The sequence below is a fragment of the Oryctolagus cuniculus genome, chromosome 12, assembly GCF_964237555.1.
Source record: "Oryctolagus cuniculus chromosome 12, mOryCun1.1, whole genome shotgun sequence".
In the NCBI taxonomy this organism is placed as follows: Eukaryota; Metazoa; Chordata; class Mammalia; order Lagomorpha; family Leporidae; genus Oryctolagus; species Oryctolagus cuniculus.
The window spans coordinates 21,983,905-22,008,792 of record NC_091443.1 but is presented as its reverse complement, the minus strand read 5'-3'; the positions used below and the strand labels follow the sequence as shown (position 1 = coordinate 22,008,792).

Sequence of the window (24,888 nt, the reverse complement as noted above, 5' to 3'; positions counted from 1 at the left end):
ACCGGGACAGAATCCGGCGCCCTAACTGAGACTAGAACCCAGGGTGCCGGCGCTGCAGGTGGAGGATTAGCCTAGTGAGCTATGGCGCCGGCCACAAGGGTACTTTAAAGAGTTCATGGCTGTGCAGGTGGTGCTGTGGTGTAGTGGGAAAAGCTGCTGCCTGCAATGCTGGCATCCCATATGGGCGCCAGCTCAAGTCCCGGCTGCTCCACTTCCAATCCAGCTCCCTGCTATGGCCTGGGAAATCAGTGGAAGATGGCCCAAGTCCTTGGGCCCCTGGGCCTGTGTGGGAGATCTGGAAAATGTTCCTGGATCCTGGCTTCGGATCAGCACAGCTCTGGCCATTGTGGCCAACTGGGGAGTGAACCAGCAGATGGAAGACCTCTCTCTCTCTCTCTCTGTCTCTCTCTCTGTCTCTCTCTCTGCTTTTCCTTCTCTGTATAACTCTTTCAAATAAATAAATAAATCTTAAAAAAAAAAAAAAAGCTCCTGGGGGAACAGATGTTTAATCTCATGGTTAGGATGCTTTTATCCTACCCAGGCTTCTGGCTCCAGCTTCTCTGCCAGTGCAGACTCTGAGAGACAGTGCTGATGGCTCAACTAGTTGGGTTCCTGCTACCCACATGGGAGACCTGGATTCTGTCATAGACTCCTGGTCCCTACCATGTCTCGGTCCCAGCCATTGCAAGCATTTGGGGAATGAACTATTTGATGGTTGCACAAATCTATCTCTTTTTCTCTCTTCCCTGCTCTGCTTCTCAAATGGAAAAAAAAAAAGTCATGGAAAGTAGAATTAAAAGATAAGCCTAATGTAGTGTGAAAAAATTTGTAAAATCCATTCATGAAGGTGTTTTTTTTGGACAGGCAGAATTAGAGAGTAAGAGAGAGAGAGAGAGAAACAGAGGGAAAGGTCTTCCTTCCGTTGGTTCACCCCTCAAATTGCCGCTATGGCTGGCGCCCTGCGCCGATCTGAAGCCAGGAGCCAGGTGCTTCCTCCTGGTCTCCCATGCGGGTGCAGGACCCAAGGACCTGAGCCATCCTCCACTGCACTCCCGGGCCACAGCAGAGAGCTGGACTGGAAGAGGGGCAACCGGGACAGAATCCGGTGCCCCAGCTGGGACTAGAACCCGGGGTGCTGGCGCCGCAGGTGGAGGATTAGCCAAGTGAGCCGCGGCACCAGCCCATGAAGGGTCTTTAACATTTCATGAAAAATTCTTATGGAGTGAGCATTTAGCACAGCCATTAAGAAGATGCTTAGAATGTCAGAACGTCTGACATTGCACTCCCAATTCCAGCTTTCTGCTAATGTGCACCCTGGAAGGCAGCAGGTGATGGCTCAAGTGCTTCGGTCCCTGCCACCCAGGTGGGAGACCTGGACGGCATTCCTTGCTCTGGAAGTCAGCCTGGTCCTGCTTCTGCTTTTGTGGGCATCTTGGAACTGAACCAGAAGATAGATTTATCTCCCTCTCTCTGGCTCTCCTTTTGGCCTGTCCCTTTCAAATATATAAAAATGAAAATTTTTTTTCAAAATTTGTAATATGAAGAAACTAGGCATAGATTTCAAAATGTTTGGCACCAAAATAAACTTTGTATTCCTTTTTAAAAGTATTTAATTAATTTATTTATTTGAAAGAGCAGCAGAGAGAGGGAGAGACACAGAGAGAGAAATCTCTCAATCTGCTGGTTCACTCCCCAGATGGCCGCAACAGTTAGGTTAGGACCAAGCCAAAACCAGGAGCCAGGAACTCCATCTGAGTCTCTCATGTGGGTGGCAGGTGCCTGGGTAGTTAGGCCATCTGCTACTGCCTTCCCAGGTGCATTAGCAGGTCGCTGGATCAGAAGTGGAGCAGCCAGGACCAGCGCCAGCATTCTGACTTGGAATGCCAGTGTCACAAGTAGCAGCTGAACCCGCTGCCCCAGTGCCGTTATATTCCATTTTTTTCTATGACCTTTTAGAAGTACCCTCCCATTATCAGCAATCAATACTGGATTTAGATAAGCAACAGTTTCCAGGACAAGGATGATACCAGCCTAAGGACATAGATGGAGAAGAGCTTCCACTTATTTATAGCCTGAAAAGCTACTTAGGGCTACAGAGCCAATACCAGGTATACTGGGCCAGGAGGAAAATTGAACAAATGGGATCAGAGAGGTTTCCAGGGGCAACTTCCTGAGAGCTGACCCTGACGGCAGGGGGAGCCAGCTGCATTTACTCTCCCTGACGTCACACAGACATTGCCTTCCATAAGGAACAAGCTCACATCAGACACTGAATCTGCTGGTGACCTTCCAGTCTCTGGAACTGTGAGCCATACATTCCTGTTATTTATAAACTAACTACCCAGTCCATTTGGTTATAGGAGCCTGAATGGACGAAAACACTGAGGAAGAGAGCTGAACAAGGGACCCTTCCCAAGATGCCAGCACGGAGAAGCAAGATGACCCTAACAGAGAGGCGACTGTTAGCAGCCCAGAGCTGGGAGGGGCAGTTGTACTGCCAGTAGCCAGAGGAGCCACGACCTGTCTCGGGACCTACTGGCAGAGCCTCCAGTGGGAGATCAGTGTGGAACCCACCCCAGCACCCCATGAGAGAAGAGTTAGTACCAGACACTGGCAACTCACAGGCACAAACTCCAGGTGACAGCTATGCCAGGGTGGTCTTTTTTCTGCTCCCTTATGCTGTTCCCCCTCTTCCAACTCCAGAAGGAGGAGATGTCCAGTAATGGAGAAGTCATACAGGACAGTAACAAGGCACAGAGCACATCCCATTCCCACCGTAGGTTTCCCAACATGAAGCATACTTCAAGGGGCTGAGGTGGAGGAACCGGAGGGAGGGAGCTTTAAATAAAGATGTTGACATTTTGACATTAGGCTGCAAGCTTTATTACCTGAGTCAACAGGAACATGATTCCACAATCCTTAAGGGTGACCCGAAAAGTGATGGGGCCAGTGGGTTCCTCCAGAGACAGGGAAAAAGATATAACCAGTATGTCACAAGGGATTTCTCTGGGTGGTAGAATTTTTCTTCCTTTTGCTTATTTGAATTTGCTAATTTTTCTCTAATTAGTTGTTCAGTAAGATTTTTTTTTAAAGAAGGTACTATATTTAGATCGGCGAAGAACAGCATTCGGGGTCTGAATGTCTGACTGGAGAGTTCTTGCAGCCGTTGACTTTGGCAGGCAGCAGAGGCATGGGCAAGAAGTGATGCCGCTGGTGGGGGAAGAAGAAGCCAGGGCACAGCACGTCGGTGTGAACAGTTGTCGGCTAGCCTGGAGTTAGTGTAAACGCAGGGCACAGTGGCAGATGAACCAGACAGCTTTGTAGTTAGGTACTTCGGTATGCGAGTAGAGACATGCCCAAGTTAACTTGATAGGGCAGAGGGAGGTTCTTGTAAGGAAAGAAAGCAGAGAAGGCCACAGGATGGAGTTAAAATACTTATTTCATCACAGACATAAAAATATTTAAGCAAGGGGGCTGGTACTGTGGCATAGCGAGTAAAGTCACTGCCTGCAATGTCGGCATCCCATATGGGCAATGGTTCAAGTCCCGGATGCTCCACTTCCAATCCAGCTCCCTGCTAGTGTGCCTGGGAAAGCAGCGGAAGATGGCCTAAGTGCTTGAGTCCCTGCATCCATCTGGGAGGAGGCTGACTGACCAGGACGCAAGAGGAAGAGACACTGGAGATGGGCATCAAAGGACACTCTAAGACCTGCAAAGACAGGACTTGGCTCCTCAGTTTAGGGCTCCATCTTTGGCATGACTCAGCCCATCCACATGCCTGCTTCATTCTGTACTGCCCCAGTTAGTATCTTCTCTGCTCTGTAGGTAGCAGTTTCTTTTCCATCTAATTCTTTCACAATCATCTTGCACTGCTAACCACCTCATTCAAGAGGGACTTCACTACTTTTTTTTTTAAATATCTATCTATCTATCTGAAAGTCAGAGTTACACAGAGAAGGAAAGGCAGAGAGAGAGAGAAAGAGAGAAAGAGAGAGAGAGAGGTCTTCCATCTGCTGGTTCACTCCCCAATTGGTTGCAACAGCTGGAGCTGAGCCAATCCGAAGCCAGGAGCCAGCAGCTTCTTTCAGGTCTCTCACGTGGGTGCTGGGCCCAAGGACTTGGGCCATCTTCCACTGCTTTCCCAGGCCATAGCAGAGAGCTGGATAGGAAATGGAGCAGCCAGGTATTGAACTTGTGTCCAAATGGTATGTTGGCACTGCAGGCAGTGGCTTAACCCACTGCGCCACAGTGCTGGCCCCCCTCACTACTTTTTAGCTCAGTTCCTGCTGCTGGAAAAATGATTGGCCTGGCTCAGGCAGTATCACAGAGGTTTGCTGCCCGTGGGTTCAACCATCTGGGGCTGGAAACCGGAGTCCTGTGTACATTAAGTGGAGAGGGGGCTAAGCACAGGAAGCTACTGGCAGTAGCTCACTGCACTTCCTAACAAAAGGGCTGGGGCATATTTGGGCTTGGACGTTGCTATGATCTGAATGGGTCCACGAGAACTATGCGCTGGAAACTTCATCCCCAATGCAACAGTGTTGGGAGGTTGGGCCTTATGGGCAGAGTCCTCAGGAATGGACCAATCCTACTACCAAGGGGCTTGCAAGAGTGGGTTTGCCCGTTTCTGCCTTCATCACGTGAAGATGCAGCAAGAAGGCCCTCACAGACGCCAGCACCTTCATCTTGGACTTCTCTGCCTGCAGAACCATCAGAAATAAATCTGTTCTTTACCACCCAGCCTCAGGTATTGCTAGAATGGCACAAAAAAACAGACTAAGACAATTGTCCGGTACAGGTAAGAAATGGGCCACAGTAAGGAGAGATCCTTAAATGCCCAGAGCAACAATCTGTATTTAACAGATTTAACTGTGTAGATAACATCAGTGCACACAGCTGTGCGCATGTACACACACACACACACACAGTACAAACCTCTAGGGGTTGGCCTTGTGGTGGAGCAGGTTAAACCTCTGCCTACCATGCCGGCATCCCATATGGTTCAAGACCCTGCCGCTCCACTTCTGATCCTGCTCCCTGCTAATGCACCTTGGAAAGCAGCAAAAGATGGCCTAAGTGCTTGGGCCCCTGCACCTATGTCGGAGACCCGAAGAAGCTCCTGGCTCCTAGCTTTGGCCTGGCCCAGCTCCGGCAAATTGAGGCCATTTGGGGAGTGAATCAGTTGAGGGAAGATCTGTGTCTCTCATCCTTTTTCTGTAACTCTGCCTCTCAAATAAATGCCAAATCAATCTTTAAAAAAATAAAAAATCACCCTCCGCCTGTTTTGTGAGATGGCTTTTGGATGCAGCCTGGGCTTTCTGCTTTTTCTTTCTGCTAATTGAAAGAGGGCAACCTCAGCAGGGGCTGCTCAGTGCTTAGAGGCAGATCTCAAGTAGAAGAGAAGACAAGTGTCTGCGTGATGCTCAGAAATGAGGTCTTGGATCTATTCAGCTCTCAAACACAGCTAAAAACACGCTGTGCAAGGCCACAACACCCACACAGGGTGCACCCTCACAATCATGGCTGGGGCCCGTGCTGGGAGGTTAAGTGTCTATGAATGCTTTTTGTTGCCTGAAAGTGAAAAGGACAAAAGAACCACATTTCTTTAGTGAAGGTGAAAACATTTAGGAGCTGGCTGGCTGAGTCACTAAGCGGCCCAACTTGTGAAGTAAGGACGACATAAATGTTTCCACGCTCTGGCCAATTCTCTTTGTGAGATTCTTAAAGAGGGCATTATACAGACTACTCCTTTCACAACCAACACCAATTGCGACTATCGCTACATATTCAATCACCAGAAATATAAGGTAAAACCTAAAACTGTAAATATAAGTGATCTGCATCTATTTGACAGACACTATTACACTCATATCTTGTAGTGCAGTCTGTAACAGACATACACATGTCTCCTAACTTCTAATTCCCCCTCTGAAAGCAAGGAGTCATCATTTGAAATTCCCTCTGCTTCTCAGAGGAATCACTTTAGCACAACTGAGTTTGAAAATGTTTTCGGTGGGCACCGTGGCTCAATAGGCTTATCCTCTGCCTGTGGGCCGGCACACCGGGTTCTAGTCCCGGTTGGGGCGCCAGATTCTGTCCTGGTTGCCACTCTTCCAGGCCAGTTCTCTGCTGTGGCCAGGGAGTGCAGTGGAGGATGGCCCAAGTGCTTGGGCCCTGCACCCGCATGGGAGACGAGGAGAAGCACCTGGCTCCTGGCTTCGGATCAGCGCGGTGCACTGGCCATTGGAGGGTGAACCAATGGCAAAAAAGGAAGACCTTTCTCTCACTGTCCACTCTGCCTGTTAAAAAAAAAAAAAAAGAAAGAAAGAAAATGTTTTCATAATCTCATCAAGTTCTCCTCCACTAAGCTGTTACTGGTTTACCTGCCTCTCACTTTTTCCAGACAAACTGCTGAAATCAGTGTGTGACCCACACAAACTGAGCCAGTCACTCAAGAAGGGAAGAGTCAAGAATGAAAAACTAGAAGTTCTTTTATGTTAACATTTTATTTAAACCAGTACAAGCACCATGCTTAACAAAAGACTGTCCAAAATAAACATGCAATATGAACTAGCAGAGACTGGAACCACAGCTTAAGAAGTTGTGCCAGTTGTTGGTTTTGTTAAACAATGACAGAGAACTGTTAAAATTCACAAGACTAAACCATTAATGTTTCAAGCCTCCTGGATGAGATAATATTGGACCATGTAAATTAATAGGAACTGGCCTGCCATGTCAGTGACCTTAAACAATACTCAAGTAAGCATACGTGTATGAATCATTTTCCAAAGAGTGGGAAAACACAGTTAATATCACAAGCTTAACGGAGTTGTCTGAAACATTACAGGAACACGATCACGGATTTGAAATGTCAAATGGTGTAAGAGGAAACAAATTGCTCACCAATCTCCAACTTGGAACCATTGGTTTTAAAGTGGCTTAGAAGATTATTTACATTCTTCCACAAATACAAAATAAGATTTGTCCTGAAATGTTTGAAACACTTTTTCACATAAACTGTAAAGGCTCAAACTCTGTAGATTCCAGTATTATCAGTCTATTGAACAAACAGGGAAAGCAACCACTCTAAGAATGCTTGAATTGGTAGAATACAAGTTACCCTCTACTCCCACCAAATATCAGCATTTAAATGCTTATGAAAATATTATTCATCACTAGTCCACATACGGATTAATGACATTACTTGGATTTTAAAAGCAGTCCAAACATTTTTAAAGTACACCTTCCTTAATATCTATAATGGGTGGGGGGAAAAGAGCCAAATTTAATTTGGCAATCAAGTCCCCTAACCGTGAACTTTTCAAAGTGTCAGACCATGGTACAGTTTATGGCTACAACTGACTCCTGAAAATAGGAGCTAAAGCGAGGGAAAAGTGCTGACATTTTTGCCACACAGATTATTTGATGATGACAATACAAATTTTAGGAACACCCTCTTAAACAAGAGTATGTTTAACTGCACTAGGCATCTAGTGATCTTTTCAGAAAGAGAATTCAAACATTTACTTTAGAAGTCGAGTAAACAAAAGTCAGTCAACCAACTTTTTTCCTAACAGAATTGCTTCAGTACCAGAACAAAGTGATTACTACTCAAAACTCAGACATTTTGGAATTTAGCATAGTGACCTGAGAACAGTTTGCTTCATGTCATTTATGTTGCCACAAAAACCACACTAAATGCATACTGGGATTACTGGTTGGTTCTATTTTGACATTAGATGCTACACAGAACTTCAAGGCCAACAATCTCAATACGAACGCCGACTTCAAAGACCGTGAAGGAGGTTCCCAGGGAAAAAGCTGCTGCGCAAAAGGAACGACTGGGATTTAAGGCTGAATGGCAATGGCTGTGCCACAAGCTATGGAATGTAGAAGCTGGAACTAGGAAATCTGGAGTTACTCATTACTCACGGGAAAAAGACACTAAACAGCAAATAAACTTGAAAAGGATAATGTAAAATATACTTAGATAGAAGGAAGAAGGAAGTGTACATAAATGAGAATATTTTAGAGCACAGGATTTGTAAACTCTTGCTATACGACAGATGGAATAACAAAGTTATATTGATCCCCTAACCTCAGTCTGTCGTGTTGCAGAATACATGTCATTGATGAGAAGTCAGACAAGTCAAAAAGAGGGAGAGTTTCTCACAGCTCTCTGCTACTGTTGGACAACGGAAACCAAGAGCTGTGTGTGTGGCGGTCAGTGTCTTCTGACATCAAGGAGGGCGTCCCAATTGGAAAAACCAAATTAAAAACCTTAACACACAAGACCAATGAAGGAACCTCATTTTAAAAATACATTCTTGCAGCACTAGATTCTCTTATTGATGTGAATCAAATGAAACAAAGTCTCATTTCCTTCGTTCAAAAACAAAAACTCTCTACTCACTTGTTATATTTGCATTTCTGCAGAATGATAAACAAGTTATTCTCCAACATCAAAATACCTCTTTAAGGAATTCTTAACTTCCTGGGTGAAGATTTTTCTCTCTTAAAACTGGAATGAAGAATCCTTTCCATTCATTAACAAATACCCACTCTAGCACTTGCTCATCTCCAACTGACTTCCGATGGCTTCCTGAATCCCAGATTAGGGAAGCCAGACTGTGGGAAGAGAAGATGCTCTATTCAGTGTCGTCAATTTTTCTACTATCGTTACCACTTTATTAAAGTTGGCACAGAAACCTCAAAAATGAAATGCAAAGAACATATAAATGGGAAATATGACAACATAAGAATGCCTTGGCTAGTTCTGAAATGACTAAGATATTCTTAATATAAGAATTCACTCACCAAATATGGTTAGTCTCTAGATCTCTAGACCTTGTATCAAGTTAGCATTAAACAATTACTTATAGGTTTGTTTTTAAACTGTGCTATACATTAGCATCCTTGCTTTATGCCAAGGATACCATTACCTAACAAGACTGGTTAGTTAACTACTCATGCATCCAGTTTAGAATACCTTCTGACATTCAGGATATAAGATGTGTTTTCTACTGATGTGTTAATAACATTATTCACTATGGCCAAAATTTTATAAGTATTTTTTTGTTATGGCACAAAAATAATCACAAATATATCCCAAATTGTAATTCTCAACTGCCATATATTCACTAATGCAAGCAGATAGTTGGAATTTTAAAAATATGAAGTTGATTTAATTACAAATTTTAGATACACATATTAGAAAATTGTTTTACTTGGACCCTTTAAAAAAGTATTAATTTCAGCAAATTTGGAATACTGGCAGTGTAAAAGTCTTAAACTAACTTCAAAGCTAACAAATCAAAGGCACAGTATTAACACACTTAAAATCATTGGTGTTCACAGGACATTAGGAGATGCTTATAAATAAAGTGTTATGAACCTAGGTTAGAAACTATCTAGAAATAACACAGTCAGGAATGGAGCCCTTGATTAGTACAACCCACCAGCTGCTAAGACTAAGATCTATTTTCCACATGGAAACCTAATACTCATGTAATTCTATCATAAAACCTAACTTCCAAATCTTAAGAACGACTGATGAACACAGTTTCCAGATCTAGTAAAAATAAGCAGGAAACCGAAGGAGGTATGGATTGAGAAAAAAATGTCCTTGTAACACAGATTACGCTACAAGAAATTATTATCCATGGCTCAAAATTTGGGTCACTCAAGCCTTTAACTCCAAATTAACTGAAATGACTTAACAAGTGATAATATGCTATTTTCATTTATAAACTGCTAATTTCCAGTATTTGTCAAAAGGAGGCAACTGTTGTCTATCACAATCTATTACCCACTTTCCAATGGTCTCTGTAAATAGTAACAAATTCTGAACCATAAGTTATAGAAGTTAATCACAAGAGTGCAAAAAGTCCCTGGAGGAAAGTAGTCCACCTAACAATTACAAATCTAAGGAAACACTTTACAAAGTTTCATTACTATGAAGATGACTTCCTCTTTGTTCAAACTTTGCACAAATGAAGAAATTTTCTTTACTGCAGGAAACATACTGTAAGTAACAGTGCATTTTTAGGCATAAATAAGTATTTATGTCAGGTTCCAGTATGGTCAGGTTAATACATAAATACTTTGGAAACACAGAAGTTCACATTAGTGGAAAAATCCCAGCTTCTCACGTAACCACTCTTCAGTTAGGTCTTCAGTATTTCTTATTTCAAATACCTTAAGGAAAAAATATAGGTCAGACTCTGATACTCTCACACACACATGATAGACCTGAGTGTTACATATCAAATTCTGCTTCCTTCCACATTGGTCATGACTTAACCTGTGTAAACCAGATCAACCTTTTAGGCAGTCCTTCACTTTGTTTACACACTAAGCACTCAGTTACCAAAGCAGAATGATCAAGATGGCATAAAAACAAAGTTCTCTTAAAAGCTGCCTGGAGAGAGACAATGTACTACAGCAGAAGATGTGACTGAGGGCCAGATTTGAGCTTGAAACCTAGCTCTGAAATGTACTATTAGATGCAAGCCTGGGCAGGTCATTCATCCTCGGAATGACCCTGAAGAAGCTCCTTGCTCTCGGCTTTGGCTTGGCCTAGTCCCAGCCATTGTGGCCACCTGGGGAGTGAACCAGTGGATGGAAAATCTCTCTCTGTCTCTGTCTCTCCCTCATTCTGTGTAACTCTTTCAAATAAATAAATCTTTTTAAAAAATTGGGGGGCAGCACTGTGGTGCAGTGGGTTAAAGCTCGGCTTGCAGTGCCGACATCCCATATGGGCGCCAGTTCGAGTTCCAGCTGCTCCACTTCCTATCCAGCTCCCCGATAATGGCCTGGGAAAGCAGTGGTAAACAGCCAAGTGCTTGGGCCCCTGCACCCACGTGGAAGACCCAAAAGCTCCTGGCTCCTGACTTCAGATCGGCTCAGCCCTGGCTGCTGTGGCCATTTGGGGAGTGAGCTAGTGGACGGAAGATCTTTCTCTGTCTGTCTCTACCTCTCTCTAACTCTTTCAAATAAACAAAAAATAAATCTTTAAAAAAATTTTTTTTTAAAAAGGAACTCTTGGTAGATTTAACTGATACAGTGACTTCTCTATAGCTGCCTACATTTTTAATGTGATTTCCTCTAATCAACTTGATGTTCAAAAAACATACCTTGGTTCAAACACTTCTATAATTCTTTTTCCAAATAATTTACTGCTGTGGTCGAAACAACTTGCACCTACATGGAAACCACGCAACACTTCAGTCTGTTTTGGCTATCGTTCTAGATCCAAGGGAAAACACTGAACAAGCAAGTCAAATGTGAACCCACCTTGGTCAGCTCAGCCGTCTGCACTAGCTTATTCTTGCTTCCGGCATACATCATCTGCTGCTCAGGCTTACATCCTGGAAAAGGAAGGTTGGGGTAGAAATGAGCTGTGGATTGTGAATGTGATGAGTGCTCATTATACTTGTTTTTAAAAATGACACATGTAGGGCCTCCTTTGCTTACAAACACTTTGATCTAAATGTATATGAACTGTATTTTGAGTCCTAGATTGCATATGTCTGTTTAAAGACACATAACTAAAGTACAAATAGTCAAGTTTATAGGTCAACAAAAATAAATGATTTTAGACCTCTATAGATCCCAACTTTTAAGACTTAAAAGTTTTAAAAAACTTTTAAGCACTACCATAATTTTTTAACGTTTTCATTTTTAAATTGACACATAACTATAATGTACTCTCTTTATTTTGATACTAAATATCAAGATCAATTTTACAGATGACTAAAATATATAAGGTTTTGGGGTGATAGTGGGACAGGTATATCTGCTCTAAAATAAAGATACTCTGCTTCCATATTTAGTTCAAAATTCACTGCATTTTATTATAAATGTGAGCAAATGATACAAATAACATTCAGAGCACGGTTCTATGAGCAGTCTTGAAAACTGGTGGAGGGCTGGCGCTGTGGTGCAGCGGGTTAATGCCTTGGCCTGAAGTGCCGGAATCCCATATGGGCACTGGTTCTAGACCCGGCTACTCCACTTCCCATCCAGCTCTTTGCTATGGCCTGGGAAAGCAGTAGAGGATGGCCCAAGTCCCTGGGCCCCTGCACCTGCATGGGAGACCCGGAACAAGCTCCTGGCTCCTGGCTTTGGATTGGCACAGCTCCGGCCATTGCAGCCATCAGGGGAGTGAACCTGAGGATGGAAGGCCTCTCTCTCTCTAACTCTTTCAAATAAATAAATAAATCTTTAAAAAAAAAAAAAAAAAGAAAACTGGTGGAAGTAGAAGTTTTGACGACAACATATTTTTGAAATACCAATAACCCATTTTAATACCCAATGTAAACTACTCTGAGATCACTTTCAAGAATATCAGCATATCATTTTTAACTACTACTCAAAATATAAACATTGCCGGCGCTGTGGCGTAGTGGGTAAAGCCGCCACCTGCAGTGCCAGCATCCCATATTGGTTAGAGTTCCGGCTCCTCCACATCCCATCCAACTGTTTGCCATGGCCTGGGAAAACAGTAGAATATGGAAAAAGTGCTTGGGCCCCTATACCCATGTGGAAAACCTGGAAGAAGCTCCTAATGCCTGGCTTTGGATTAGCCCAGCTCTGGCTGTTGCAGCCATTTGGGGAGTGAGCCAGCAGATGGAGAACCTTTCTCTCTTTCTCTCTCTCTCTCTCTCTTTCTCTCTCTGCCTCTGCCTCTCTGTTACTCTGCCTTTCAAATAAATAAATAAATAAATAAATAAATAAATTTTTTTTAAAAAAGATAAACATGATTATACAGAGTTCACATAAAAAAGATTAATATATATTTCTGATATCTAAAAATGTCATTGCATTTCAAAATTCTTAAAATTCATGTATGATGTGGCCAAATAATTACAATTCTTAGACTTTATCCTAAGGAAGCAAACATATTCTAAGACATGATGCTTTATAGAAACTTCTTTCTAGGGATATGTGCAGGTGCACGTGAACACACACTAAATTTAGGTTATTCAACAGTTTTTATCCTTAAAATTAGCATATAATTTGTCCACTATAAAAAGAGTTCAGAGCAAAACCAATGAATTTTAAATACAACTGAAAGAAATTCACTTACCAACAGGACTGGAGAAAATAAAGCACAGAGGATACGACACTCTTCCATCATCATGTTGATATTTGTAACTATACACAATGAAAGTTTTTCTCAAGTTAAAGAAACTAACATTATTGCTCGAGAAAGGTACTTACCAACACCTCAGGGAACAATGGGTGGTAACATTCTATTCATTTAGGCCACATTTTCATTATTCATTATCTTTCCACAAATATAAAATCATATAATCTCTCAAAAAAGAAATGTATTAAAGTGTGGATTTAATATGAATTTTTCCTTTCTCGATTTTTTTATTATACACCTATAATAAATAGAATTGTTTAAAAAAGAAAACAATGTATCTAAAACAACTCTTCACTTTTCTTGGTCCACTAACATGCACATTGAGTTTAATTTGGCTGTGATCATGATGTGGAAGGACACCATAAAATATGTTTTTTAAAAACTTAACAAGGCCGGCGCCGTGGCTCAATAGGCTAATCCTCTGCCTTGCAGCGCCGGCACACCGGGTTCTAGTCCCGGTTGGGGCGCCGGATTCTGTCCTGGTTGCCCCTCTTCCAGGCCAGCTCTCTGCTATGGCCCAGGAGTGCAGTGGAGGATGGCCCAAGTGCTTGGGCCCTGCACCCGCATGGGAGACCAGGAGAAGCACCTGGCTCCTGCCTTTGGATCAGAGTGATGTGCCAGCCACAGCATGCCGGCCGCAGCGGCCATTGGAGGGTGAACCAATGGAAAAAGGAAGACCTTTCTCTCTGTCCACTCTGCCTGTCAAAAAAAAAAAAAAAAAACAAAAACAAAAACAAAAAAAACCAAAAAACTTAACAAACAAGCTCACATATAAAAGCTGACGACTAAAGAAAACCAATCTTTTTAAAGCACTAAGAAAGGATATCGAGGCTGTCGCTCAGGTAGCTCATCCTTCAGTTCATCCGGAGAAACGCCCTGGTCCAGCAGAAAAGAACACCTTTGACACATTTTCCTACCAGATCCCGACACCCACTCCACTCAGAGTCAGAAATTCACGGCCACGTACACCAGCAGGAAACGGGGTATGACTGAATTGCTCATAAATGGAGGTCACTGAACTCTCAGTCCACGCGAAGCCCCCTTCAGGGCCTCAGCCGAGCTGCACTTACTACAACTGGAACGGAGGGCACTGTCCTCTGTTCACATCCCACCTGTCAGGAAACTCTGAGCCACAGAAACCAACAACCGCCTCAGAGGAAACCACAGCATCTGACTTCAGAAGGTTACTTTTATTTTGGCTCTAAATTAGTTACTTAATTTGACAAACTAAATACTCAAATTGTAGGGTTTTAGTTTTTAATTAGTAGCCAAGGAATTTAGAAACAAGTTACAAAGTTGACTCATTTTGTACTGGGCACACAGCCCTAACCTCTACCACAAGGGGCCTTAAGAAGGTGGTTAAAATAGCATGACAATGCACTATACAATAACTGGCCCACGCTTCTCAGGCATAATGAACATGTATTTAAGAGGTTCGGAACTCATCTGAGAAGTACGTACAACTAATCCGGCATCTCCTGAGCAACAATAACTGCTTAACTATAAAACTTCATTGATTTCATTTTACAAACCTCAAGTTCCTCATCCAGTACCACCAGGCGTTTATCTTTGTCGATCTTCACTAAAATAAAAATAAAACGTGAGTGAACTGTGATTCTAGTGTGACCTTGATCTATGCAACCTACAGTCCCAGCCTTTTTTGGGGCATCTAAAAAAGAAAAACCATCAGGAAACACAAGCATAAAACTCATTCACAGTTTTAGCTGATGGTCAATAAGTTAACTTTGCTTTCTATGTAACAGCCTTGACTCACACTCCCAGCACCTGGTTTGTTTATTTAGCACTTCATGTTAACTTCTTAGATTCACTATTTATATGAAGAACTTTGTAACTCAAATTAACTTCCTAAACAAGGAAAAAATCTGTCAGGGTGGCTGTGGGCTGTGACTGAGACAGGATTATGTACAACACGGTTAGAATCTCCAGGGGAAAGTGGACTAGGGTCAGGATGGAGAAACTTCAAGACTCCCAGCTCCTCCAGTGTCAGGATTTCATGGTGCAGGACCATCACCATTACTGGGAAGGCAATATGCAAATCATTCTTTCCACTTTCAGAAGACAATGACACTGAAAAGCGCTCTCCATGAAACTGGAGTTGAGGCTGAGAACCTGAACGGGGCCCAGAGACACTGAGCATCACCTCTCAGGGTCAGCAAGGCTGCCCATCCAGGATGGACACCAGGCTGCTTGCAGTTCCCCAAAAGGGCAGGAGCTGAATGGGTCATGCAAATGACCCCTCTCAGAAAAGAAATGTACTAAAGCACTTCCTAAGTGATCAAGAAGTCTGTCTTCTCCGGGACTCAGATAGGACCACGGGGAGGCACCCCCACCTCTGCTTTCTAACATCAGAATTAGCGGTTACATTTTTTAAGTGATCTTAAGGTGGTGGGGGCGGGGCATGAAACAGGAGGAGGCAACATTACTCTCTAAAGGGTCACTTCATTCAATGTTTAAGAAAAACTACCACCACATATCTGAGATAATCCATGTTGACTTACTTATAATGGCAGCATTGTTTGTTTCTTTGCGAAAACGAAACTTCCTCAGCTTTTCCACTAAATCCTCAGCAACATCACAAACCACCAAAGACTCACTCTATAAAAGAAAAAAAAATCACAAACAGAATGCCCCGACTTCAATGTGTATGCATGTTGAAGTTATAAAATCCAGTATCCTTAAAAAGGTATACTGACACCTTGGAAAGTCAATTATGTGAAAGCATTAAAGTAAAACACATGAACACTCAAAAGAGCTTTTAAATTAGCCGAACTTTGGATCTATATTGCTTAATCATAAGCCTTTGTTCATCTTCAATGTAAGGTATACTTTAGCTTTCTCTTTCGGTTAAAATGTCTCAAAAACCAGAGCCAACAAAATACAATCCATCAGAACTGGAGTGGGAGGGAAGAAAATGAAAGAAGTTAAAAATTACGTGTGGAATTAAGCAAGGCAAGTGTAATATTCCACCCTGTGCAGGAAGAACAGGAAAATGATCAAATGATCTTATTGTGACTAAAACCAGTATGTCCTTAGTTCATCTTTGGATCTCACGACTACAGCTGGGAAAAACAATAACCAAAGCGTTAAAAAAAAAAAAAAAAAGTAAGATTGAAGACCAATAAATTTTATAACTTAATTAAATGACTACGAAAATATAAAAAGGGGCCAGTGCTGTGGCACAGCAGGTAAAACTGCTGCTTGCAGTGGCCTGGGAAAGCAGCAGCAGATGGCCCAAGTCCTTGGGCCCCTGCACCCACATGGGAGACCCAGAAAGAAGCTCCTGGGTCCAGCTTCAGATCCACGCAGCTCCAGCCATTGTGTCCAATTGGGGAGTGAACCAGCAGATGGAAGACCCCTCTCTCCTTCCTTCCCTCCTTCCCTCCCTCCCTCCATCCCTCTCTCTGCCTCTCCTTCTGTGTAACTCTGCCTTTCAAGTAAATAAACAAATCTTAAAAACATATTTATATATAAAAGTAACTGTTAAGAAAGTATGACAACGAAACCAGATGAAACAAACATATATATGTGCTAAAAGAATATTTTAAAAATTATATTAGAGGGCCGGCACCGCGGCTCACTAGGCTAATCCTCCGCCTTGTGGCGCCGGCACACTGGGTTCTAGTCCCGGTCCGGGCGCCGGATTCTGTCCCGGTTGCCCCTCTTCCAGGCCAGCTCTCTGCTGTGGCCAGGGAGTGCAGTGGAGGATGGCCCAAGTACTTGCGTCCTGCACCCCATGGGAAACCAGGAGAAGTACCTGGCTCCTGCCATCGGATCAGCGCAGTGCGCCGGCCGCAGAGTGCCGGCTGCGGCGGCCATTGGAGGGCGAACCAATGGCAAAGGAAGACCTTTCTCTCTGTCTCTCTCACTGTCCACTCTGCCTGTCAAAAAAAATTTTAAAAAAAAATAAAATAATTATATTAGAGAACCTTCACAGAAATCTGGCAGGAAATGATCATGGGTAATCTTGCAGGGTGGGTGTCTGACAAAACAGTTAAGCAGCCAATGGGATGCCTTCACCCCATTCATGGTGCCTGGGTTTGAGTCCTGCCTTCATTCTCTACTATAGGTTCCTGCTAAGGTACACCTGCCAGGCAGCAGGTAATGGCTCAAGTAATTGGGTCCCTGTCACCTAGGTAGGAGCCTCAGATTGAGTTCCTGGATTCAGCTTGACCTAGTCAAGGCTACTGCAGGCATCTGGGGAGTAAATCAGCAGATGGGAAATCTCTACCTCTACCTCTCTCTCTGCCTTTCAATAAACAAACAATTTCTTTAAAAATAGCAATTTTCCTTTAACAGTGCAATGTATGACTGCAAACAAGAGGACAGAAATCTTTTTTTTTTAGTAAGTAAAACTCAGAACATACACAAAAGTAAAGAACAGCACAGTGAGACCCAATGTATCCATCACTCAGCCTCAACCATTATCAACATAATTTTTTTTTTAAAGATTTATTTGAAGCGCAGAGTCTTTCACACACACACACACACACACACACACCCTCACTGGTTCACTCCCCAAATGGCTGCAATGGCCAGAGCTGGGCCAATCCGAAGCCAGGAGATTCTTCTGGGTCTCCCATATGGGTGCAGGGGCCCAAGGACTTGGACCATCCTCTGCTGCTTTCCAAGGTGCGTTAGCAGGGAGCAGGATCAGACATGGATCAGCTGGGACTCAAACCAGTGCCCATATCACCTGTTACACCACAGCACTAGCGGAAGGTCAAGCTTTTTTTTTTTTTTTTTTTAAGATTTTATTTATTTATTTGCTAGGCAGAGTTAGCGAGAGGGAGAGACAGAGAGATGGAAGACAGGTCCTCCATTCGCTGGCTCACTCCTCAAATGGCTGTAATGGCCAGAGCTGGGCTGATCCGAAGCCAGGAGTCAGGAGTTTCTTCCAAGTCTCCCACATGGGCGCAGGGGCCCAAGCATTTGGACCATCTTCCATTGTCTTCCCAGTCCATAAGCAGAGAGCTGGAATGGCAGAGGAGCAGCTGGGACACAAACTGGTGCCTATATGGGCTGCCTGTGCTACAAGCGGACGCTTAAACTACTAGTCACAGCACAGGCCTCCCTACCCCCAGGTCAATCTTATACCATCAACAGTGGTCCCAAAGGCCAGAAGTCATTTCATCTGTCAGCATTTTATCATGCATCATTAAAGAAAGTATGTGCCATTAAAAACATAAAGACATTATTCCACCTCAGAAAATGGACAATTCCAGTTTCAAATATCCAAGTGGTACTCAAATTTCCCTGCTTTATTTTTAGTTTAATTGAATCAAGTTCCAAAAAAGGGCCACTCTCTTTGATCTCTTCCTTCTCCTCCTTCAAGGAAATCAGATCACTTCTGAGACCAATGCTAAATGCATGTCTCATTACAACTCAAAAGCATTAGGCTTCCAATTTCAATTGTAAGTTAGAATAAAAAGAGCTTGCTTTTTTGATCCTGTGTTGGATAAATGAGAGCACATGCTAAAGCAGAAAATGATTATCAATTTTAAATTGCCTTTTAAATTCAGAATCCTGGTAATATGTGAGGTGTGACAAAACTACACAATGGGCCAGCGCTGTGGCGTAGTGGGCTAAGCCTCTGCCTGCAGTGCCAACATCCCATATGGGTGCCGGTTCTAGTCCTGGCTGCTCCTCTTCCAATCCAGCTCTCTGCTATGGCCTGGGAAAGCAGTAGAAGATGGCCCAAGTCCTTGGGCTCCTGCACCCGTGTGGGAGACTTGGAAGAAGCTCCTGGCTCCTGGCTTCGGATCGGCACAGTTCCAGCTATTGCAGCCAACTGGGGAGTGAACCAGTGGACTGAAGATCTCTCTCTGCCTCTCCTCTCTCTGTGTAAATCTGACTTTCAAATAAATAAATATATATTTTAAAAAAAGTTATATGGTGCCTCCTGAAACTAAGATTCATGGTTCATTTTTTCCCATCTTCCAAGAAAGATTCCAGTCAGAAAACTAGAATTTCCTTGGGGCCGCTGCTGTGGCACAGTGGGTCAATGCCCTGGCCTGAGGCGCTGGCATTCCATATGGGTGCCGGTTCGAGTCCCGGCTGCTCCTCTTCCGATCCAGCTCTCTGCTATGGTCTGGGATAGCAGTGGAGGATGGCCCAGGTCCTTGGGCCCCTGCACCCATGTGGGAGACATGGAAGAAGCTCCTGGCTCCTGATCGGCACAGCTCTGGCTGTTGCAGCCCTCTGGGGAGTGAACCATCAGATGGAAGACCTCTCTCTTTCTATCTCTCTCTCTCTCTCTCCCTGCCTCTCCTTCTCTCTCTGCATAACTCTGACTTTCAAAGAAAATAAAAAATCTTAAAAAAAAAAAAAAAAAAAAAAAAAAAGAGGCCGGCGCCGCGGCTCACTAGGCTAATCCTCCGCCTTGCGGCTCCGGCACACTGGGTTCTAGTCCGGGTCGGGCGCTGGATTCTGTCCTGGTTTCCCCCTCTTCCAGGCCAGCTCTCTGCTGTGGCCCGGGAGTGCAGTGGAAGATGGCCCAAGTGCTTGGGCCCTGCACCCCATGGGAGACCAGGAGAAGCACCTGGCTCCTGCCATCGGATCAGCGTGGTGCGCCGGCCATGGCGGCCATTGGAGGGTGAACCAACGGCAAAGGAAGACCTTTCTCTCCGTCTCTCTCTCTCTCTCACTCTGCCTGTCAAAAAAACAAAAATTAAAATTTAAAAAAAAAAAAAAAAAAACTAGAAGTTCCTTTTTCTCTTCAATGAAAGGCAGAATCTATTAGTGAAACTAATAAATATTTTAGATTTTTGTTTAGGCAAAGACCAATTTATCATGAAAGTTGTTCAGAAGCAATACGTGTGATACTAGAGCTGCATGTGTAAGCTTGATGTATTAGGATCAGAAACCAAGTGAAGGGGCTGGCGCTGTAGTGTGCTGGGGCAAGCTGTCACTTGCTATGCCAGCATCCCATTCTGGAGCACTGGTTCGAGATCCAGCTGCTTCGCTTCTAATTCAGCTCCTTACTGATGCACCTGGGAAGGCAGCAGAAGATGGCCCACGTGCTTAGGCACCTGTCGCTCATATGGGAGACCTGGATGGAGTTCTCAGCTCCAGGCTTCAACCTGGCCCACCTATGACTGCTGCAGCCATTTGGGGAGTGAACCAGCAGTCGTTAGATATCTAAGATCACTCTCCCCACCTCTCTCTCTTTCCTCTCTCCCCTTTCAAATAAATAATCAAATAAATCTTAAAAAAAAAAAAAGTGAAAAATATGCTGTGCTTTAACTTATATAGTTTTTGTATTTTTACTCCTCTCAACACCATAATAAGGCTTCAAATTCCTTCCTCAGCCAACTCAAATAGCTCATAGACACATTAGGAATAACAATAGGTTTGGCATAACAGTTAACCAGCTGCCTGGGCAGGGCCAGTATTGTGACATTAAGCCACTAATTGCAACACCAGCCTCCCATATGGGAGAGCCAGTTGGAGTCCTGCTTCTGATCTAGCTCTCTGCTAATGTGCCTAGGAAAGCAATGGAAGATGGCCCAAAAACTAGGGCCCCTGTCACCCACTTTGGAGACCTGAAAACAGTTCCAGGCTCCCGGCTTCTGTCTGCCCACCCTTAGCAGTTGGAACAGCAGATGGAAGCAGTTGACAGCTCAAGTACTTGGTCCCTGCTACCCATCAGCCTGGTGCATCCCTATCTTTTGTGGGCATCTGGGAAATGAACCAGCAGATGGAGTATCTTTCTCTGTTTCTCTGCCTTTCAAATAAAATGAAAATAAAAAGATGTTTTTTAAAAAAGGGTAATTTTTAATACAAGTACAGGCCTTTCAGCTAGCAGGTTTTTTTTTTTTTAAGATTTTATTTATTTTATTTGAAAGTTAGAGCTACAGACAGTGAGAGGGAGAGACAGAGAGAAAGGTTTTCCTTCCGTTGGTTCACTCTCCAGATGGCCGCAACGGCCAGAACTGTGCCGATCCGAAGCCAGGACCCAGGTGCTTCCTCCTTGTCTCCCATGTGGGTGCAGGGGCCCAAGGACTTGGGCCATCCTCTATTCCTTTCCCAGGCCATAGCAGAGAGCTGGATTGGAAGAGGAACAGCTGGGACTAGAACCAGGGCCCATATGGGATGCCGGCACTGCAGGTGGAGGATTAACCCACTGTGCCACGGCGCCGGCCCCTCAGCTAGCAGTTAAGACACGTGCATTCCATATCCATATGGGGGTGCCTGGGTTTGATTCTCAAATCAAACCCCAAATCCCAAATCCAGCTTCCTGCCAATGCAGATCCTGGGAGGCAGAAATGATGGTGAAAGTAATTGGGTTCCTTCAACTCACAAGGAGGAAGTGGATTGAGTTTCTCACTCCCAGCTTTGGCCCCAGCAGGGGGCTTTGGCAGGCATTTAGAGTCCATCAGCAGATGGAGAGCTCTCTCCTGCTGTCTCTCTGCCTCTCAAATAAACAAACTTTAAAAAAGAATGAATATAATGCTATAAAAACAACTCTAGGGAGCCAGCGTTGCAGCAATGAGGTTTAAGCCCACTGTCTGAAAGGCTGACATCCCAAATGGGCACTGGTTTGAGTACCTGCTATTCCCCTTCTGCTCCCACTCCCTGCTCATGAGCCCGGGGAAGCAGCGGAAGATGGCCCAAGTGCTTGAGCCCCTGCCACCTATGTGGGAGACCCCGACAGAGTCCCAGGGTCCTGACTTTGGTCATCTGGGGAGCAAACCAGCGGATGGATGGCAATCAAGATTCTTAAAAATTAAAAAGAGGGGCCAATGCATGATGCAGCGAGTCAAACCCCCAGCCTGCAGCGCCAGCATCTCATGTGGGCACCGGTTCGAGTCCTGGCTGCTCCTCTTCCAATCCAGCTCTCTGCTATGGCCTGGGAAAGCAGTGGAAGATGGCCCAAGTCCTTGGGCCCCTGCACCCATGTGGAGACTTGGAAGAAGCTCCTAGCTCCTGGCTCCTGGCTTCAGATCAGCGCAGTTCCAGCTGTTGGGGCCAATTGGGGAGTGAACCAGCGGATGGAAGACTCTCTCCCTGCCTCTCCTTCTCTGTGTAACTCTAACTTTCAAATAAATAAATATATCTTAAAAAAAAAACTTAATAAGGTAAATGTTAACACAAAGTGAAGAGTTGAATTCAAGTGTTCATTTACTGGTTTATCCATACAATGAACATTTAATGAGAGCCAGCATCTTGCTAAGTGCTAGGGAGAGAATAATATGAAAATTAAATAAAAGATATGTTCCTTGGTAGACAACAGACCTACATCAAAAGGATCAGGCAAAAATACATAAACCTGTACTTGAAATAAGAACTGGAAAACAGAGGCATGATGCTGTGAGAATTTATGACTGCTGAGGACAGCATGGCCCCAGCAGGCTTCCCCGACAAAGGTATCCACGGACTAACACTGCCTGTGCAAAGCCTGAGGTGAGCGTGGCACAGCCAAGAAATTGAACGGCCAGTGATTCAGGCACACGGGAGAGTAGGAACCCAGTCCAAGAGGAGGCTGGTAGGGCCAGACCACACAGGGCCCGGTGGCCCACATTAAGCACTTTGATTTCCATCTTATGAGCAAAGGGAACCCACTAAGGTGCTTTAAGCAGGGTGGGAAAGGAAGACGGGACTAGATTTGCATGTTGAAAAGATCGCACTTGCTGTGGTGTTCAGGAACTGGGCAGACAGCCAGGATGAACACAGCAAGACTAGTTAACTGGCAAGACTAGTCCAGCCGAGATGAAAAGCAGCTGAGAGAGGCTGACGCTACGGCTACAGGGAAGCAGGCACTGTTAGATGCTTTGCTTGGATGTCCCTCCATGCTCAGAGCAACCCCATGAGAAAGGTACTGTTGGTATCTCCACTTTGCAAGAAAGCAAGCCTTCCAGGGGTTAAATATCTTCTCCAAAGCTAGGCAGCTAGTGGAGCCAGGAGTCAACCAGGCAGCCTGACCTCTCACCCACTCTCAACACTGCTGCAAAGGAGCAGGAGCCAGGGATGGGCTGGATATGGGGGCGAGCAGAGTGGAGTGGGCAGGGAAACAAGGATGATCAAGATGACCCTTGACTTCTGGTTTGTATTAACAGGCTGAATGGCACACTGTTACAACAAGTTCTGGGAAGACCAGGGTAGAGGGGAAGGAGCATGTGTTGCATTTTGGACAAATAGGGTGGCTTTGGGGCATTCCAGTGGGGGATAGTCTTCCCAGGGGATGTTAACTCACTAGTGGAATACACAGATCTGGACTGGCTCTCAGGAGCAAGATCTGAGATACAAATTCTCGCCTCATCCAAACAGACGTGGGAACTGAAGCTGTGAATACAGCCGCCGCAGAACAGGAAACGAAGGATTCCTATGGTTACTGTCCAGAGAAAGGGCGGCAGTGTGCACGGGAAACAGGTGGACCAACAGAGGCAGGAGGACAACCAGGAGTCCCGTACCCCAGAAGCCCAGGGGTAAGCATGAGGGAAGGGGGCGTTTAAAGAGGAGAGACTGCCAACGCCCTGGCACTGGGGAAAGGTTACCAAAGATGAACAGTCGGGGGATTTAGCGCCCCTGACAAGACCTTTTCGATGGAAGGGGGTTGAGAAGGGAGGCTGTAGCGCTGTGGTTTCTGTTCCTGTTGTTCCTAACGACAGGGAGCATATGTAACCCCCACGGGAAGGCGTCAGGAGACCGGCAGTAGAGTTCATTCACCACTTCATTTTATGCTTGGGGTTGGTTCATCCCACTGGGAGAACGGAAGCCAGGGCCCCCAGACCCAGCAACACTAAAGCTTTTGACAAATACTTTACAGCCAAGCGCCAAAGCCTTGGGTCCAAAGACTTCCGACTGCCGTGAAGTCGAAGCAAGCAAGGGGAAGGCGAATTCTTCAGAGAGCAGGGGCAAGGAGGAGACGGACAGAGGCTCAGGCGAGGCCGGGGCGGGGGTGGGGGTACTGCGAGCAGGACAAACACTCCGGGAAGAAGGACTCGGGGCCCACTGGCTCTCCGGCGGGGGGCCCCAGCTAGCAGGGAATCCGGCTATTCGGGGCAGTCCTCCGCTGGGCCAGACCCCTGTGCTGCAGCTCTGCAGCCGGAGCCCTCCATCCAGAGAGGCCTGGCGAGGACGAAGCCCCTCCCGTGGCTGCACCCTAGTCCACAGCACGCCCGGGTGGGTCGACCCGGCGCGCCCGGAGGCTGCTGCCCCGAGGCGCGGCGGCGGCTGGGGAGGCCAAGTCTCTGGCTGGCTGTGGGCACCGGCCAGCTGCCCGGGCGGAAGCGGCCGCTGACCCAGCCCGGGCACTGCCCGCCGAGACCGGCTCCGGAAAACAGGAAAGCCCGGCTGGCTGGCCCAGCCCTCCGGCCCCCGCCCTCCCCGCGGCAACTCACCATTTTCCTTCCGGCCGTCAGCAGCCCGTCGCCTTCTCTAGGTCCCTTTAAGAATGGCACGGCGGCCGCCTCCCTTCCTGCCCCGGCGCCAGACAGATTCGCCCCCACCTATCAACGCGGCCTCCGCCACCGGCACGTGACGGCGACGGCAGGCGGCGCGGCTCAAAATTATGCAGAACGCGAGCGCCTTTCTCTTCTCGGGGGGTGGGGAGGGGGGATGCCCTGGCTGTAAGTGAGGGACGCTTTCACGGCGTCTCCTTAAAACCCGCTCCAGGCCTCGGTCACTTGGAACTCTTCAAGCTCTGAGAGTGAATTCGTGGTGAAAAGATTTAAGTCAGTTATTTCCATGGTAAATGGGAAAGCCTCCCTTGCCCA

The 24,888-nt window shown here is 45.4% G+C and overlaps 2 protein-coding genes across 7 annotated transcripts in view; one reads left to right on the top strand and one right to left on the bottom strand.

The window, feature by feature from the left end:
• Positions 1-2,859: 2,859 nt before the first annotated feature.
• Positions 2,860-24,670, bottom strand: GMFB (glia maturation factor beta). Of its 5 annotated transcripts, none has more exons than XM_070053645.1 (7): positions 24,514-24,652; positions 15,673-15,769; positions 14,686-14,735; positions 13,980-14,029; positions 13,091-13,176; positions 11,296-11,369; positions 2,860-3,387 (listed from the first exon to the last, which is right to left on the bottom strand). In XM_070053645.1, exons 1-7 carry the CDS (start codon positions 24,514-24,516, stop codon positions 3,325-3,327), a joined length of 423 nt encoding a protein of 140 aa, XP_069909746.1. In that variant the 5' UTR covers positions 24,517-24,652; the 3' UTR covers positions 2,860-3,324. The 5 variants fall into 5 exon arrangements, with proteins under 5 accessions (XP_069909746.1, XP_069909747.1, XP_008267901.1 ...); XM_070053646.1 differs by having other exon boundaries at positions 13,091-13,173; XM_008269679.4 differs by lacking the exon at positions 2,860-3,387 and adding an exon at positions 6,491-10,197 and having other exon boundaries at positions 13,091-13,173; positions 24,514-24,670.
• Positions 23,369-24,888, top strand: part of CGRRF1 (cell growth regulator with ring finger domain 1) — a 43,651-nt gene continuing 42,131 nt past the window's right edge. The window contains exon 1 of one of the 2 annotated variants that reach the window (XM_008269675.4): positions 23,369-23,598. In XM_008269675.4, the coding sequence (XP_008267897.2) occupies positions 23,498-23,598 (101 nt within the window). In that variant the 5' untranslated portion in view covers positions 23,369-23,497. The remainder of the gene's footprint in view (positions 23,599-24,888) is intronic. The other variant, XM_008269674.4, reaches the window with a different exon arrangement.